General features: G+C 56.4%; 3 protein-coding genes across 3 annotated transcripts in view; 1 reads left to right on the top strand and 2 right to left on the bottom strand.

Moving 5' to 3' along the window:
- The window catches only part of NDUFA2 (NADH:ubiquinone oxidoreductase subunit A2), a 107675-nt gene that overhangs the window by 15099 nt on the left and 80269 nt on the right, over positions 1-12307 (top strand). The window lies entirely within an intron of this gene.
- Positions 3921-5693, bottom strand: SLC35A4 (solute carrier family 35 member A4). The gene has a single exon (XM_005009969.5). It carries the CDS (start codon positions 5691-5693, stop codon positions 4725-4727), a length of 969 nt encoding a protein of 322 aa, XP_005010026.2. The 3' UTR covers positions 3921-4724.
- On the bottom strand, positions 3921-6806 carry LOC113845171 (SLC35A4 upstream open reading frame protein). Its single transcript, XM_027468547.3, has 3 exons — positions 6657-6806; positions 6487-6585; positions 3921-6412 (listed from the first exon to the last, which is right to left on the bottom strand). The coding sequence occupies exons 1-3, from the start codon at positions 6669-6671 to the stop codon at positions 6215-6217; spliced, it is 312 nt and encodes a 103-aa protein (XP_027324348.2). The 5' UTR covers positions 6672-6806; the 3' UTR covers positions 3921-6214.

Raw genomic sequence — 12307 nt, 5'->3', positions numbered from 1 at the left:
GCACTGGTCCTACTGGGATGGCAGGGAAGCTGAACGTTATCGCCCTTACTCCATGCCAGGAGAGCTGCTTGACCGTCGATGGCATCTTTCACTTGGATGCAGGACAGGTACCGTGTGCCCCACGTCCTTCTGCACCCCCATCCCCAACAAGGGGCACACCTGCAGCCCACCGGGAGGTGCTGAGCACCTCAGACATGCTTGGACCCTGTTTTTTTTTCCTACACGTGGCTCTGCTGGTGTTTCTCACCCCTTCCCTGTTTCCTCCTGGGTGCTGGGGGGTGGCTGCCGTGCTGTGACAAGTTACCTGTGCCGTGCCCTCCGTGCTGTGCTGTGCTATCAGATCTGATGCCCCCCGTGCTGGGCCATACGTGCTGCCCCAGTTTGCCACGCCACCCATGCTCTGCTGTCCACATCTCTCCTGCCAGGAGAAGGTCTTGGAGCTGGCAAGACCCCAGCTGGCCCTGGTGCCCCTTGGCTACAGCGTGTCCCTGCTGCTCTGGGACCCCCATGGTCCCAGGACCCAGCTGCCGCTCCAAGGCATCGTCTGGCAGGTGAGGGTACGGGGCTGGTTGTGGAGAGGTGACAGCAGTGCCCAGTGGGCGACTGGGCTCCAGGATCAGCCAGCTGACCCCAATCCTGCTGGTACGTGTGAGAACCAGCCACGGGTGCCAAGAGCCAACGGGTCCCAGCTTGACCAGCTTGTTCCCAGGTGATCGAAGCCGTTTTCCAAGAGCTGGAGGCCTCAGGGAGTGACGCACAGAGCCTGCAAACAGTCAGCCTGGTCCAGGTATGGTGGAAATGGGGCTGGGCAGGACGGGGTGATCTGAGCTGGGGGCCCTGTACCTCTGCCACTGGCCGGACCCCATATTGCTGCAGTCCTGGTGCCCAGTGCTGCATGCAGGACCGGAGAGCTTTGCACCTCAGGCTTTCCCACCTCTTCACACGGGTTGGGAAGCCTTGGTGTGAGCCCTACACAGGTCTTGGGGGGTTCCCAAGGCTTTGGCCTTCCAGCCCCTTGTCCCGTGCATGGACACGGGGCCCTGGTGGGTGCCAGCAGCCCCCTTTTTCTGCCCTGTGTCTAACACAGCCCTGTTCCAGGTCAGTGCCGAGGGCAAAGCCTGGGACCTGCTCCGTCCTGACGGCCGAGCCCTGCAGGCGATGGACATCGCACCCCTGGGCCTGTAGGTACCTGGTGCCCCGCGGTGCCAGCTGGGGGCTGATACCCCAACACCCAGCATGGGGCTGCCCAGCGCCGTCCCCCGAGGGACCTGGGCAAGCAGAGGCCGGAGACTCCCTCCTTGTTTGCTCACATCTCTGCTTCCAGGATGGTGGAGGAGGCAATGGAGGTCGCTGTGCCCGACGCCCAAGCTGCCATCAGCGTCTACACGTGGGGGCTGGGGGCTGCCCCGGCACCACTCCCGCAGTCCCCAGCAGACGGGCACTCGGCTGCACCGGGGTGAGGGCCCGGCCGATGCAGGGCCTGAGGCAGGGGCTGGTCCAGGCACCGCTCACCGCGGCCTCTCCCCAGGGCCTGCAGCCTCTTCACCCTCACCGTGGAGCGGCAGCTGGAGGGCGGCAGGCACCAGCGCTCAGCTCTCCGCATCCTGGCGTTCCCAGGACCCCGTCCTGAGCCATACGTACAGAGCTGGGGCTCTGCCTGGTCTTGCTACTGCGTGCCCGGCTCCATGCCCCATCCATATCCCATGGGGGGGTCTCTCGGCAGGGTGCCCCATCCCATGATCCCGGCACCAGGCACCCCCAGGGCTCTGCCATGGGTGGTGGAGCAGCTGCTGGAGGGGAACAGCCTCACTTTCCTGCTGCTGGGTGTGACGCTGCCAGGTAGCACCGGGACTGCACCGCAGTGTTCTCCTCCTCCTCCTCCTCTGACAGCCACCAGCTCAGCCCCGCCAGCCCGGGGACATCCCTGTGCCCACGAACACGTCCCCTAGCTGGGCACCCAGGACTTGCCGCTCCCGCAGACACCCCCGGGGAGGAGATCCTGGAAGCCCTGGCGCTGGCCGAGCGGGTGAAGGGGGCGGCCAAGGCGGTGTCACCCACCCTCTGGGACCCCGAGCGAGAGGTGGTGGCGCGGCGGGAGGAGATCCGAGGGCTGCGGACGGAGCTGCTGGCTGCAACTGGTGGCCCCGAGCAGGAGAGAGCTGTAGCCCAGCTGCAGAGAGCCCTGCGTGAGCTGCAGGTGGGAGAGCTCCCCTGGAAACCCTACGGCCTGGCCAGGACCAGGATTGCACTGATCCTCTGGTGTCCCAGGGCTTCGTCTAGCATTGAGGGCAATCTGATGGGGGGAAAGGTGGTTCGGGTGGGGTGTGTCTGTGTCTGGAAGCCTCCAGCACCCCCAGCTCCTTTTTCCAGGTACTGAAAAGCCAAAGGTGGGAGAAGAAGCAGGCAGCAACCAAGGCGTTTGGGACAAACCAGGCGCATCAGCCCAGTGACAAGGTGGGCACAGCTCCGGCCATGACCACCTCGCCCTGGGACAACCTGGGCACAGGAGAAGTTTTGAGGTCTGCTGGTGTCCCCATAACATCTCCTCTTGCTTCCACAGGACCTGATCTCTGCAGGGACCGCAGCACCAGCCCAACAGCCTGGGACCCAGACGTCCCCAGACGGTGCCAGCCTGGAGGCAGCAGGAGGTTGGGAGCAGGAGATGGGCACGTGCCCCATGCCTGGTGGGGCTGCCGTGGCAGGGGGCACTGCTCACGTTACCTCATTCTCCCTAAAAAGCACCAGGGGCCAGCGAGAGCTGCCAGGGAGGGCCCAGCCGAGCCCCAGGGAGCGCAGGACAAGGCCTGCTGGAGGAGCAGCGGGCACCGACCGGGGGCCACGTGGTGAGCGAGACCCCGCCAGGTGCCCCCACGTTCGGCACCTTGCAGCGTGCCCCATGGCCCTGCTTTTGCCAGGCAGGGAGCTGCTGCTGGCCGTGCCCGTCCCTGGAGGTTGGATACTCCACGGCCAAGGCCCAGAGGCAGCGGCTGCAGGCTCAGCACCAGCTGCTCCTCCAGCGGGAGCTCAGGGATGGGGCAGCGCCGGGCCAGGAGGTGAGCACAGGAGAGCCCGAGGCAGAACGAGGTGGAAGAGGTGGACTCGGAGGGCTCCAGGCTCTCCCAGACATCCATCCCTGTCCTTGTCCCCGTCCTCACAGTGGGACACAGCTCGCTGGCAGCAGGAGGTGGCCATGCTGCGCCTGAGCCTGGAGGCAGCACGAAGGGAGCGCGAGGTGGCTGAGCAGGACCTGGAGGCCCTGCTGCAGAGCCACCGGCAGGAGATGCAGGCCTGGAGACAGCACCTGCAGCAGGTGGGCAGGGAGGGCTGGGCACCAAGCCCAGGCTGCTGGCACCACCCCAGGAGGGTGCCATGGGGCCCTGGGTGTCCCCGCAGGTGCTTCAGGAGCAGCGGCGCCAGGCGGAGGAGCGGGCGGAGGCACTGGAGCACCGGCACCGGGCGCTGCTGCAGGAGGTGCTGCGGGATGTCGTGGAGCTTTCTGCACACAACCAGCGGCTGCGGGAAGCCAAAAGCCACGGCTCAGCTGATGCCACCACGCAGGCACCCTGAGACAGTGTCCCTGAATGAGAGGCACAGCTGCCCTGACAAGGACAGCACGGCCACACCTCGACCCCTGCTGCCAGGGGACACAGTGACAACTGCCACCTAGCACAAAGCCTTTGGTCCAGCCTGTGCTGGCTTCTCGACAGCACAGGCAGCGCCCCAGGCACCAGGCAGACACGGACACAAGGCTGAAGCACACACCGTGGGAGGGCTCATGGCTGCAGGCGTGCAGCCACATGCAATAAAGTGGGTGCCCCCTCACCAAGGAGTGTCCAGATCAGATGCGCCCCCAAATGGAGCAGAGCAAGGCTCTGAAGTGACAGAGGTGCCTTCCTGCAGGGAGGACAAACACACACACACACTGTTGAAACACAGCTTTAATAACCGTGCCGGAGCCAGCAGTGACTTCTGCCCACCAGGAATTCACTAGCCACAGCATTTGTACAAATTCAGGTGCTGTCTCCCCGTTGAAAAGCAGGCAAAACAGTTCCCTCATACTGTCCAGAGAGGTGGGTAGTAACGCCGTGCCCAGGACTGGCAAATGAAGCCCAGTGCCCACCAGATCTTCAGCCAGGGGCTGGGGCGAGGGTTAGGCTGGAAAACTGCAGAGGAGGTGGGAGCAATGCCCCCAGCCACAGTGCGGGGCTCTCCAGGCAGCAGCAAACTGCTCCCCGCAGAAGGCCGGTGCCTCTGGCAGGAATCATGCAGCAGGGCTGGCCGCATGCACGTGAGAAGCACACCAGAGCTAACCCTGCAACAGCATTTACTGGCCCAGGGGATGGGCGTGTGCTTCGGTGTGTGCTTTGGTGTGCAGAGGATGGGGGAAGCAGCTTGATTGTGATGTCCTGCACGCCAAGGGGCTCAGGATTTGCTCTAGAGCCTGGGCCCACCGGAGCAAGCAGGAGCCTCATGGCATGGAGCCCTGGCCAGGCTGGAGCAGAGCACAGGCAGGGCACTATCCCTGCTTCCTGGGCATGTAGATGCTGAGCAGTGCCCTCACGTGCATTTGCTTTAGGCCAACAGTAACACATTCAGGCACCTCTCACAATGAGAAGGTGAAGAGGCACCACCATGCTTCTAACACCAGCCCCAGCACAAGCAATGAACACCCCTGAGTAACAAATAAAAGCTGCCCTGGCGCATGCAGGGCAGGAAGGCAACAGCTATGTGACCCCATAGTACAAGTGAACAGCAAGGCCGATGCACAAGACAGCAACAAAGAAGAGGAGGGTGAGCTGCAGGTTGAAGAGCATGACAGACAGTACGGCATTGACCAGGATAGAGCAGGAGATCACAAAGAGCCTGGTGATGTTACTGCTGTGCTTCATGACCACAGACATGATCAAGCCGTTCAAGGCCTGGCTGACCACAATCACCAACACCCAGGAGGAAAAGCCCTCCAAGAAACCTCTCTCTGTGCTGCTCCAGAAATGGCCGATCAAGTTGAGCAGGACGCCAAAGAAGTAAAGGAAGAGGTTCTGAAGGCTGAGAGGCAGAGCCTGGGTTTTCAGGATAGCTTCTGTGTAGACAGCTGACAAACCTGATATCAGGCAGTACACCGAGATCAGCAACAAGCCCACGAGCGTGATGTGCAGCTGCATCCTGGAGGGGCTGCTAGAGTCCTGTGGGTCCTGCAAGCCTCCAAGGCTGTAGCTCACCCCAGCAGCCATCAGGAGGAAGAGTGCCAGCCACTTGCGCATGCAGAGTCTTTGACGCAGGAAGAGGCTGTAGAGGAGCGCAGTGCTGACAATCTTTAAGTTACTCAGGACCTGGTAGGTGCTGGGATCCATGAAGAGCTGCATGTGAACCACCAGATTGTTGTTTGCAGCATAGAGCAGGGCAGAAAGGGCAAAGGGAACGACGTGGTGCCAGGACACAGCAACTCCCAGCAGCTGCCGGTCCCAGGTCAGCAGGAAGAAGAGGGAGAGCACCAGCTTTGTCAGCTCGACGAGAACCACGACGGATGAAGAGCTGAATGGGATTGTGCCATCCACCTTGCACAGGGTCAGGAGGGGAGCGTGGGAGCCGTACACAGCCACAGACAAGAGCAGCATCAGTCCCCACAGCCCCCGCTGTGACACCCTGGGCACAGGGCTGAGCAGAGCAGCAGTGGCTTTACCAAACGTACCCATTTCCAGGAGGCAGCCAGCAGGGATGAGCTGCTACCAGCGGGGAGAGGCCAGATAGACTCACACCCCGGCACATTCAAGAAGAAAGCGAATACCATGAATTTAATGAGCCTGATTAAAACAGGATATTACCTGTTACATTTCTGATACAGAGGAAAGGAATGGCTTTGTTTCTCGTTAAGGGGAGAAGCAGAAGTCTCCCCAGGAAACCACACAAAGCTCGCTCCTAGGGCAGGGCACCCGCTCAGTGGAAGGGCATGGGGGCAGTGACAGCGGTTTGGGGGCTGCAGGGAGAGAGGACAAGGGAGCAGGCAGCCGGCACGTCCGAGCTGCTGGGGGTGAGGGTATGGTTGCCCCTCACCGTCACCGGTTACCGACACCCCATAACCAAACCGGGGAGCATCTCACAATGATCGGTGGGTGCGAAGCCCTCGTCCAAGGGGCAGGAGCAGCACGCAGGGACACAGGAGCCTCCTGCCCCAGCAGTGCCACTGACACAGCCGCTGCCGGCCGGGTTCCCCTGGCTAGTCCCCACCTTTCCTCAGGGAGCTCAGGTAGTCCCGGACCGTCTTCTCCACGTTGGGCACGGCGTAGTTCTGCGCTGCGTAGACACCCGTGCAGGTCCCCACCACAAAACCCAGGACGGCCGAGAAGCGGAGTTTCGCTACGAGGTAGCCGGCCAGGAAGCCCTTGAGGAAAGGAGAAGCCAGCAGGGAGCCATTCTGCGGGGACAGAGAGGAGTGAGGTTGCGGGACGGGACGGGGCGGCAGAGCCGTCCGGCCCCAACCCTCCTTACCTGCCCCACACCGGCGTGCACCTCGTCCTCCACCCGCCGCTGCAGGCTCTCCAGCTGCCCCTTCAGGAAGGCGAGGTCCTTCAGCTTGGGCAGCGGGTCCTAGGGAAACACACAAGCTGCAGCTCCGTGCCCGCGGCGCCGTGCCGGGCCTGCCCGGCCGCCCCACTCACCTTATCGTCCGCCATGCTGCCGCAGGCGCCGCCCCGCCTGAGGGCGGTGGGAGAGCCCGGCCCCGACCGCCGCCATTTTGAGGCGGGGCGGCGCGGAGCCGGCCGGGCGCCATCTTGAGGCGGGGCGGCCCCGATGTGCTGTGATGGCGGCGGGAAGGGAAGGGAAGGGAAGGGAAGGGAAGGGAAGGGAAGGGAAGGGAAGGGAAGGGAAGGGAAGGGAAGGGAAGGGAACCACTGGGCTGTGAGAGTGGCTTGGCAGACCCCAGCACCAGAGTCCTGAACAACACTGATGAGGAAACAAGAATGACTCCCCAAAATTAAAGCCTTGAACTTTCTAGGAGCTGGCAATTGTTTTGAAGCAGGCTGTCGTGGCTCTGGAGCAGTCACGGTGGTTTCTCTGTGGGGCTCTGCTCCCAGCAGAGCAGGTTGCTCGGGGTGAGGCAATCAGACAAAACCCCCCAGCTCCCATCTCATGTCTCAGCACATTTCCTTGCCCGCTTTGCAGCTGCTGAAGCAAGGTTACTCGTGTTGCTTTGCCTTCTCAGCAGCTGAGTAGATGTGTTTTGCTGGCAGAAACCAGTAACCCTGGAAGCCCTGCGTCAAGACAGAGCAGGGCCCCAGCAACACAGCACCTGCAGCCCAAGCACACTGCTGCCACTGCCATCTCCTTCCAAAGGAAGATGGCCCCAAGAAAACATCTTGTTTTGGGGCCCCAGGGCCACGGAGATATGCTCTGGCTTCAGTCTGATGTATTTACTGTAGCACATTCAGGAGCAAAAATGGCCTCAGCTCCTCCTTTGCCCTGGAGCAAGCACATGAACAGGGTGTGTACCTTCCTCTCACCTGCTGTGGGATGGAAAAAGCGCCTCTTGCTCTGCCTGGCTGCCTTTCCAGCTCTCATGTTTTGTTTTCCTGAAGAGGGGGATGAATCATCAGCTGCTACTATCCTGTGAGAGGACTTCAGGAATGGGGAAGCTCTTAAACAGCAAAGGAGAGACTGCATCCAAGTGACCTAGTTGACAGCTGCATCTCTGCCAAGTTACCAAGTGTACCTGCAGTTTCCAAACAATAAAAGCACAGCAGGGTTCAGCATGGCCTCCAGGGACTCAGCTCTCCTTCAGCAGCCACTACACCAGTGACTGGGGCATTTGGCTCCACTTGATTGGTTTGGGAGCCAAAATGGGAGGTTTGGTGTCGGTCTTTGGGGAAACCACAGGCAGGATGCTTGCTTGGGTGCTACAGAAAGCGGAATCTCTTCAGATGCTAATAGCTACGAACAGGCAATACAGGAAGCTGATTCATGTGCTGATAGAGTTTCCAGAGAAAAGGCTACTTTTCACCCCACTCAGGGAACAGGAGTAGACAGGGTCTTCTACTTCCAATATATATGTATTCGTATTTAAACCATGATATTAGTATTGATTTATGAGTGTTTTATAGCCCCGTGAATGGAACACATCAATGCAAGTAGCTGAGATCGTGCTTTCGATACAGTTTGTAAGAGGAAGGGAAAGAGCAAGGTGGGACAAAGGAAGTGTGTGTAAAGAGGCAGTTAAAGAAAAGAACCCGAGGAGAATGCTCCCCTCCCCACAGAGGCTCACTGAAGGGAGAAAAGTGGGCAGAGAGCAGCAGGGATGTGGACATGGCTTTTGGCTGACCTCTCCCAGCTGCAGCAGCATTGCCCAAGAGCTCAGCACAAAGAGGAGCTGGAGTTGTGTAGTCCTTCTGCAAATTAGGTCTGTTGCCATGGATTAAATGCACGAAGAACTGCTTTGTCTCAGTTGTGGCCATCCAGATTTTGTTCCCAAGAGTGGAAATGATGTGGCATGTTGCTCTTGTGTGGTTTCTGCTCAGCTTTTCCTGTGGTAGCTCCACAGCAAAGGATGCCCAAGCTGCTGGGAGCAGTGCAAACTGATGGGCACAAATGCACTTGCAGGCCTGCCAGCTTCCCTTTTTCTACCTTATTTTGTCCATGGATTAATGAAAGCAAAACCTAGTTACTGCTCCATCTGTGGAGTTGTCTGAAAAAAAAAATATATATATATATGGCCAAAGCCTTGAGGAATAAAGCTTCTTTTTCAGTGAGGGGCAGTCAAGGGGACACCTCATCCCCTGCACATACGAACAGTGATCTGTCAGCGCTTGACTCAGCATCCTGCTGACACACTTTGTTCCTTGGTATTTGGGCTGGTTCACCACGAATGTGATGTTGTCTTCCAACCTGTGCTGTGCTGGTTTGTGGCTTCCTCCAGGAGGCTTCATGCCTGGCAGCTGCTCCCAGTTTCTTTTCAGTGTGAGCACGTTCGTTCTGGGACAAGGCTGGTGTCACAGGGATGCACCTCTGGAGGGAGGATGGCTGGGATGTGGCTCTGTTCCTGCACCCAGTGCAAAAAACACTCTGCTGAGCTGTCTGGGAGGAGACCACCGACCAGGCCAGGCTCTCAGCCCGCTGCTCAGAGGGACCTGGGCTGGAAGCTCTGAAGAGGGGTCCCTGGGACCTCTGTACTCTGCCCAGCCTGGCAGTGCCCCTCACCCAACACTGTGAGCCGTGGGTGGCACTGCAGCCCCCGTGGGGGTGCCTGTGGTGGCCGTGAAGCCCCCTATGGCAAGTCCACGTGGTGGCTTTGCAGACCCCATGACAATTCCATGGGTGATCCCATAGTTTGCTGGGAACAGAGAGCTGGTGAGCTGGCCTTTAGGACATGAAGATGGAACTTACCAATGAATTCAGAGACTCACCTCCTCACTGGGCTGCAAGGATTAGAAGGCAGTTCCTTTTATATTGCTTCAAGGGGAAAAAAGTCAACAGCTTCCACTACATCTCATTGGGGGAAAAAAGCACTCTTCAAGTAAGGTGCTCTGTAACCCTTGCCCATCACGCAGAAATAACCCTTTTCCCCTACATGAGCTTTGCACTTATTTTTGCCTTTCTTTGTGCAGAACCAAGTCATGCTGGGGACCTTACTCAGTCTAACCCAGCCACTAATGCTACCTGCTAAACATAAGTGACAGCACTAACAGCTTGGGAAATAGGAACTATAGAAGCAAACCTGACTAATTGAAAGAAATTAATGTTTTGGATGCTTGGCTAACAATTTAATTGAAAACTGGGGTGCTGGGCTGGATGTATCTGTTAACCCCATGCACACTATACCAGGATTTAAAGGCTCAGGTGTGAGCTTGCAGTTACAGCATGCAAGAGCATCGAGCCAGCCCCACGAAGGTTTCTGGGCTGTCTTGCTGGTGGCTCTCAAATTTAGTTTATACCCATTCACCACATGTATTACACTTCTCCCCCTGAATTGCTGGGAAGAATAAATGAAAGGGACCACAAAGTCACCACGACACCAGGGCAGGTAAGGAACAGCCAGTTTAAGCCCCAGAGATGTGTGAGTGGCTGATAGCTGAAGCACTGAGCTGCAGTTTTCCTTGCTTTGCAGGATGCCAAACTTTAACCACAGAGAGGAGTGAACTTGGTCAACGCGCTGGTTAACTCAATCACTTCAGATGAGCCCACTTTTCAAGCAGGAAGTTTCCTACGGAAAAGGTAAAATAATCAGTGTGATTGCAAAGGCCTTTCTTGAAGCACAACCACCAAACTTTAAAAGCACAAACTGCAGGCTTTGCAGATTTGACTATCGCTAAAAAGCAACACTTGAGGGCAGCAGAGCACCGCTGCACAGCCGCTGCTGCTCACCTCCTCTGGCTGGTTCCTCGTGGGACGTTCACCAAGTGCCAGCCTTGCGAGCACCTTTCTGCAGAAAAACGTTTTTCTCCAGCAGCACATGGAGCTCCCTGACTCCACGCACACGAATTTGCCAATAATTTGTTTTATTCCAGCCTCACGAAGTGAACACCATTGCAAAGCTGACTGTAAAACATCATCATTCACAAAGCCTTCTTTGCTTGGGAATTGCACAGTTATCCACCAAATTGACCTGCTCGTTAGAAATTACATGGGTATAAGACCTATGGACACAAATAAAAGCAGGTCCTGCTGAATATTTTTAGCTATTCTCAGGCTTCAGGAATAACCTTTGACTTCTCCTCCCCTCCTGCCTCAGATACAGAAGCATCTTGCATTTGCAAGGATTCAGAATTTGGCCTTTAAAAAATAATCAGCAAGTTTCTGCCCAAATGCTCCAGGGCCCAAGCAGCAGGATGTGTTTGTTGGGTGGGTGGGAGCACAAATGAAGCTGAGAAGCCTTCTTGCCTCAGCACCAGAGGTCAGGTTTGGGGGTCTTCTAGAAGATCTGTGTTGTTAATGCCAACATGTATATTCAAACCACATAAAACTTTCAAAGCTTCAAAATTCACCATGGCTCCTAGAGAAGCATTACAGCCAAGGTACATACTTGGCACATGACCTCAAGACACAGCAGACAGTAGTTCCCAGGAATGTAAACAAAAATGGGAAACCTCAATACAATTTCCATGATCCAGTCACTCATCAGTGAGAGCAAGGGGGAGAAAACCAACATGCGGATCAGGTGCTCAGCTTCACAAATGTTAGTGATAGAATAGCCAAGAGCAAGGAACCCTGCATCTGTTTTTTTATTTTTATTTTTATTTTTATTTTTTTCTTCTTCTTCCTTTAAGCCACGTGTCTTTCCTTACTCTGCTGCTAATGGTATGTGAGTACATAAGCATTTTGTACAGCACTTTATCAATTCCAGTTCCCACCACAAACTGAATGAACTTAAATGACTCAACGAGTTCTTCTGATTTCGAGCCAAGCAGTGATTTATGCACTGTCTGGGGGCCAGAGAAATTGCATAGAGGCTTAAATCTACAAACAAAAAGGGTCGTTTCCCAATGGTTAGTAGCAGTGTTCCCCAAATCCCTTGTTGGATGCCAAGGGATTGATACCTAGACATGTTTGAGAGGATTTTAAAAAAGTCATTGCTGAAGACAGCCAAAAAGAGTTGCCAGATTGAAGGAACCAGTTCGCAATAAGGGCCACATTTTAGTGTGGGTGAGCAACACAAGTTATGTTTTTGAAAGTTTTCTTGCTGCTCATCACTGCAGCAGGAGCAACCACAACCTGTCCGAGGTGCCACCATCCATTACAGGCCAAAACGAAAGTGGACAAGGTTTCCCAGAAGAGCTGGATGATGTTTCCAGCTCCCAAACCTCAGTCCTTTACAGGAACAGACTCTAGAGGGCCATATCGGTGCTGACCTCTTAACCCCCAACCCAGAAGTAAAACAGAAGAGGAACTCTCCTCTCTAGCCTTAAACCCAGAGTCACAGCAATGTGAATTCTATGCAGAAGCAGTAGGAGTTACAGAATCTCAAAGGACACCCGGGGAAGACAGCTCTGGGCAATGTGCTCTCCCTCCCAAAGGCTCCTGTTTGCCTGATGCAGGGCTGGGGAGGAGTGCCTAGAGCTCCTGCTGTCTTCTGGCACCCACCGGTGCCATGTGGGTTGGAGCTGGCTCCTGAGGCAAAAACGCTTCTCATCCTAAACCTAAGTCAGCTCTCAGATGCTTTAAACATTGATCCATACAGCTAGAGTCAGCCTTAAAGTTCCTGGGACTTTCAGTGTAGTGATCTTTAATACATGTCCCTCCAGAGAGAAAAACTAGAGTCCAGAGATGTTTTAGGCAGTAAAAAGCAACCTCTGTAAAAATAAATCCTAAATTCACCATA

This window comes from Anas platyrhynchos, chromosome 14, assembly GCF_047663525.1.
Source record: "Anas platyrhynchos isolate ZD024472 breed Pekin duck chromosome 14, IASCAAS_PekinDuck_T2T, whole genome shotgun sequence".
Taxonomy (NCBI): domain Eukaryota; kingdom Metazoa; phylum Chordata; class Aves; order Anseriformes; family Anatidae; genus Anas; species Anas platyrhynchos.
This window is presented reverse-complemented; position numbering and strand designations above follow the sequence as displayed.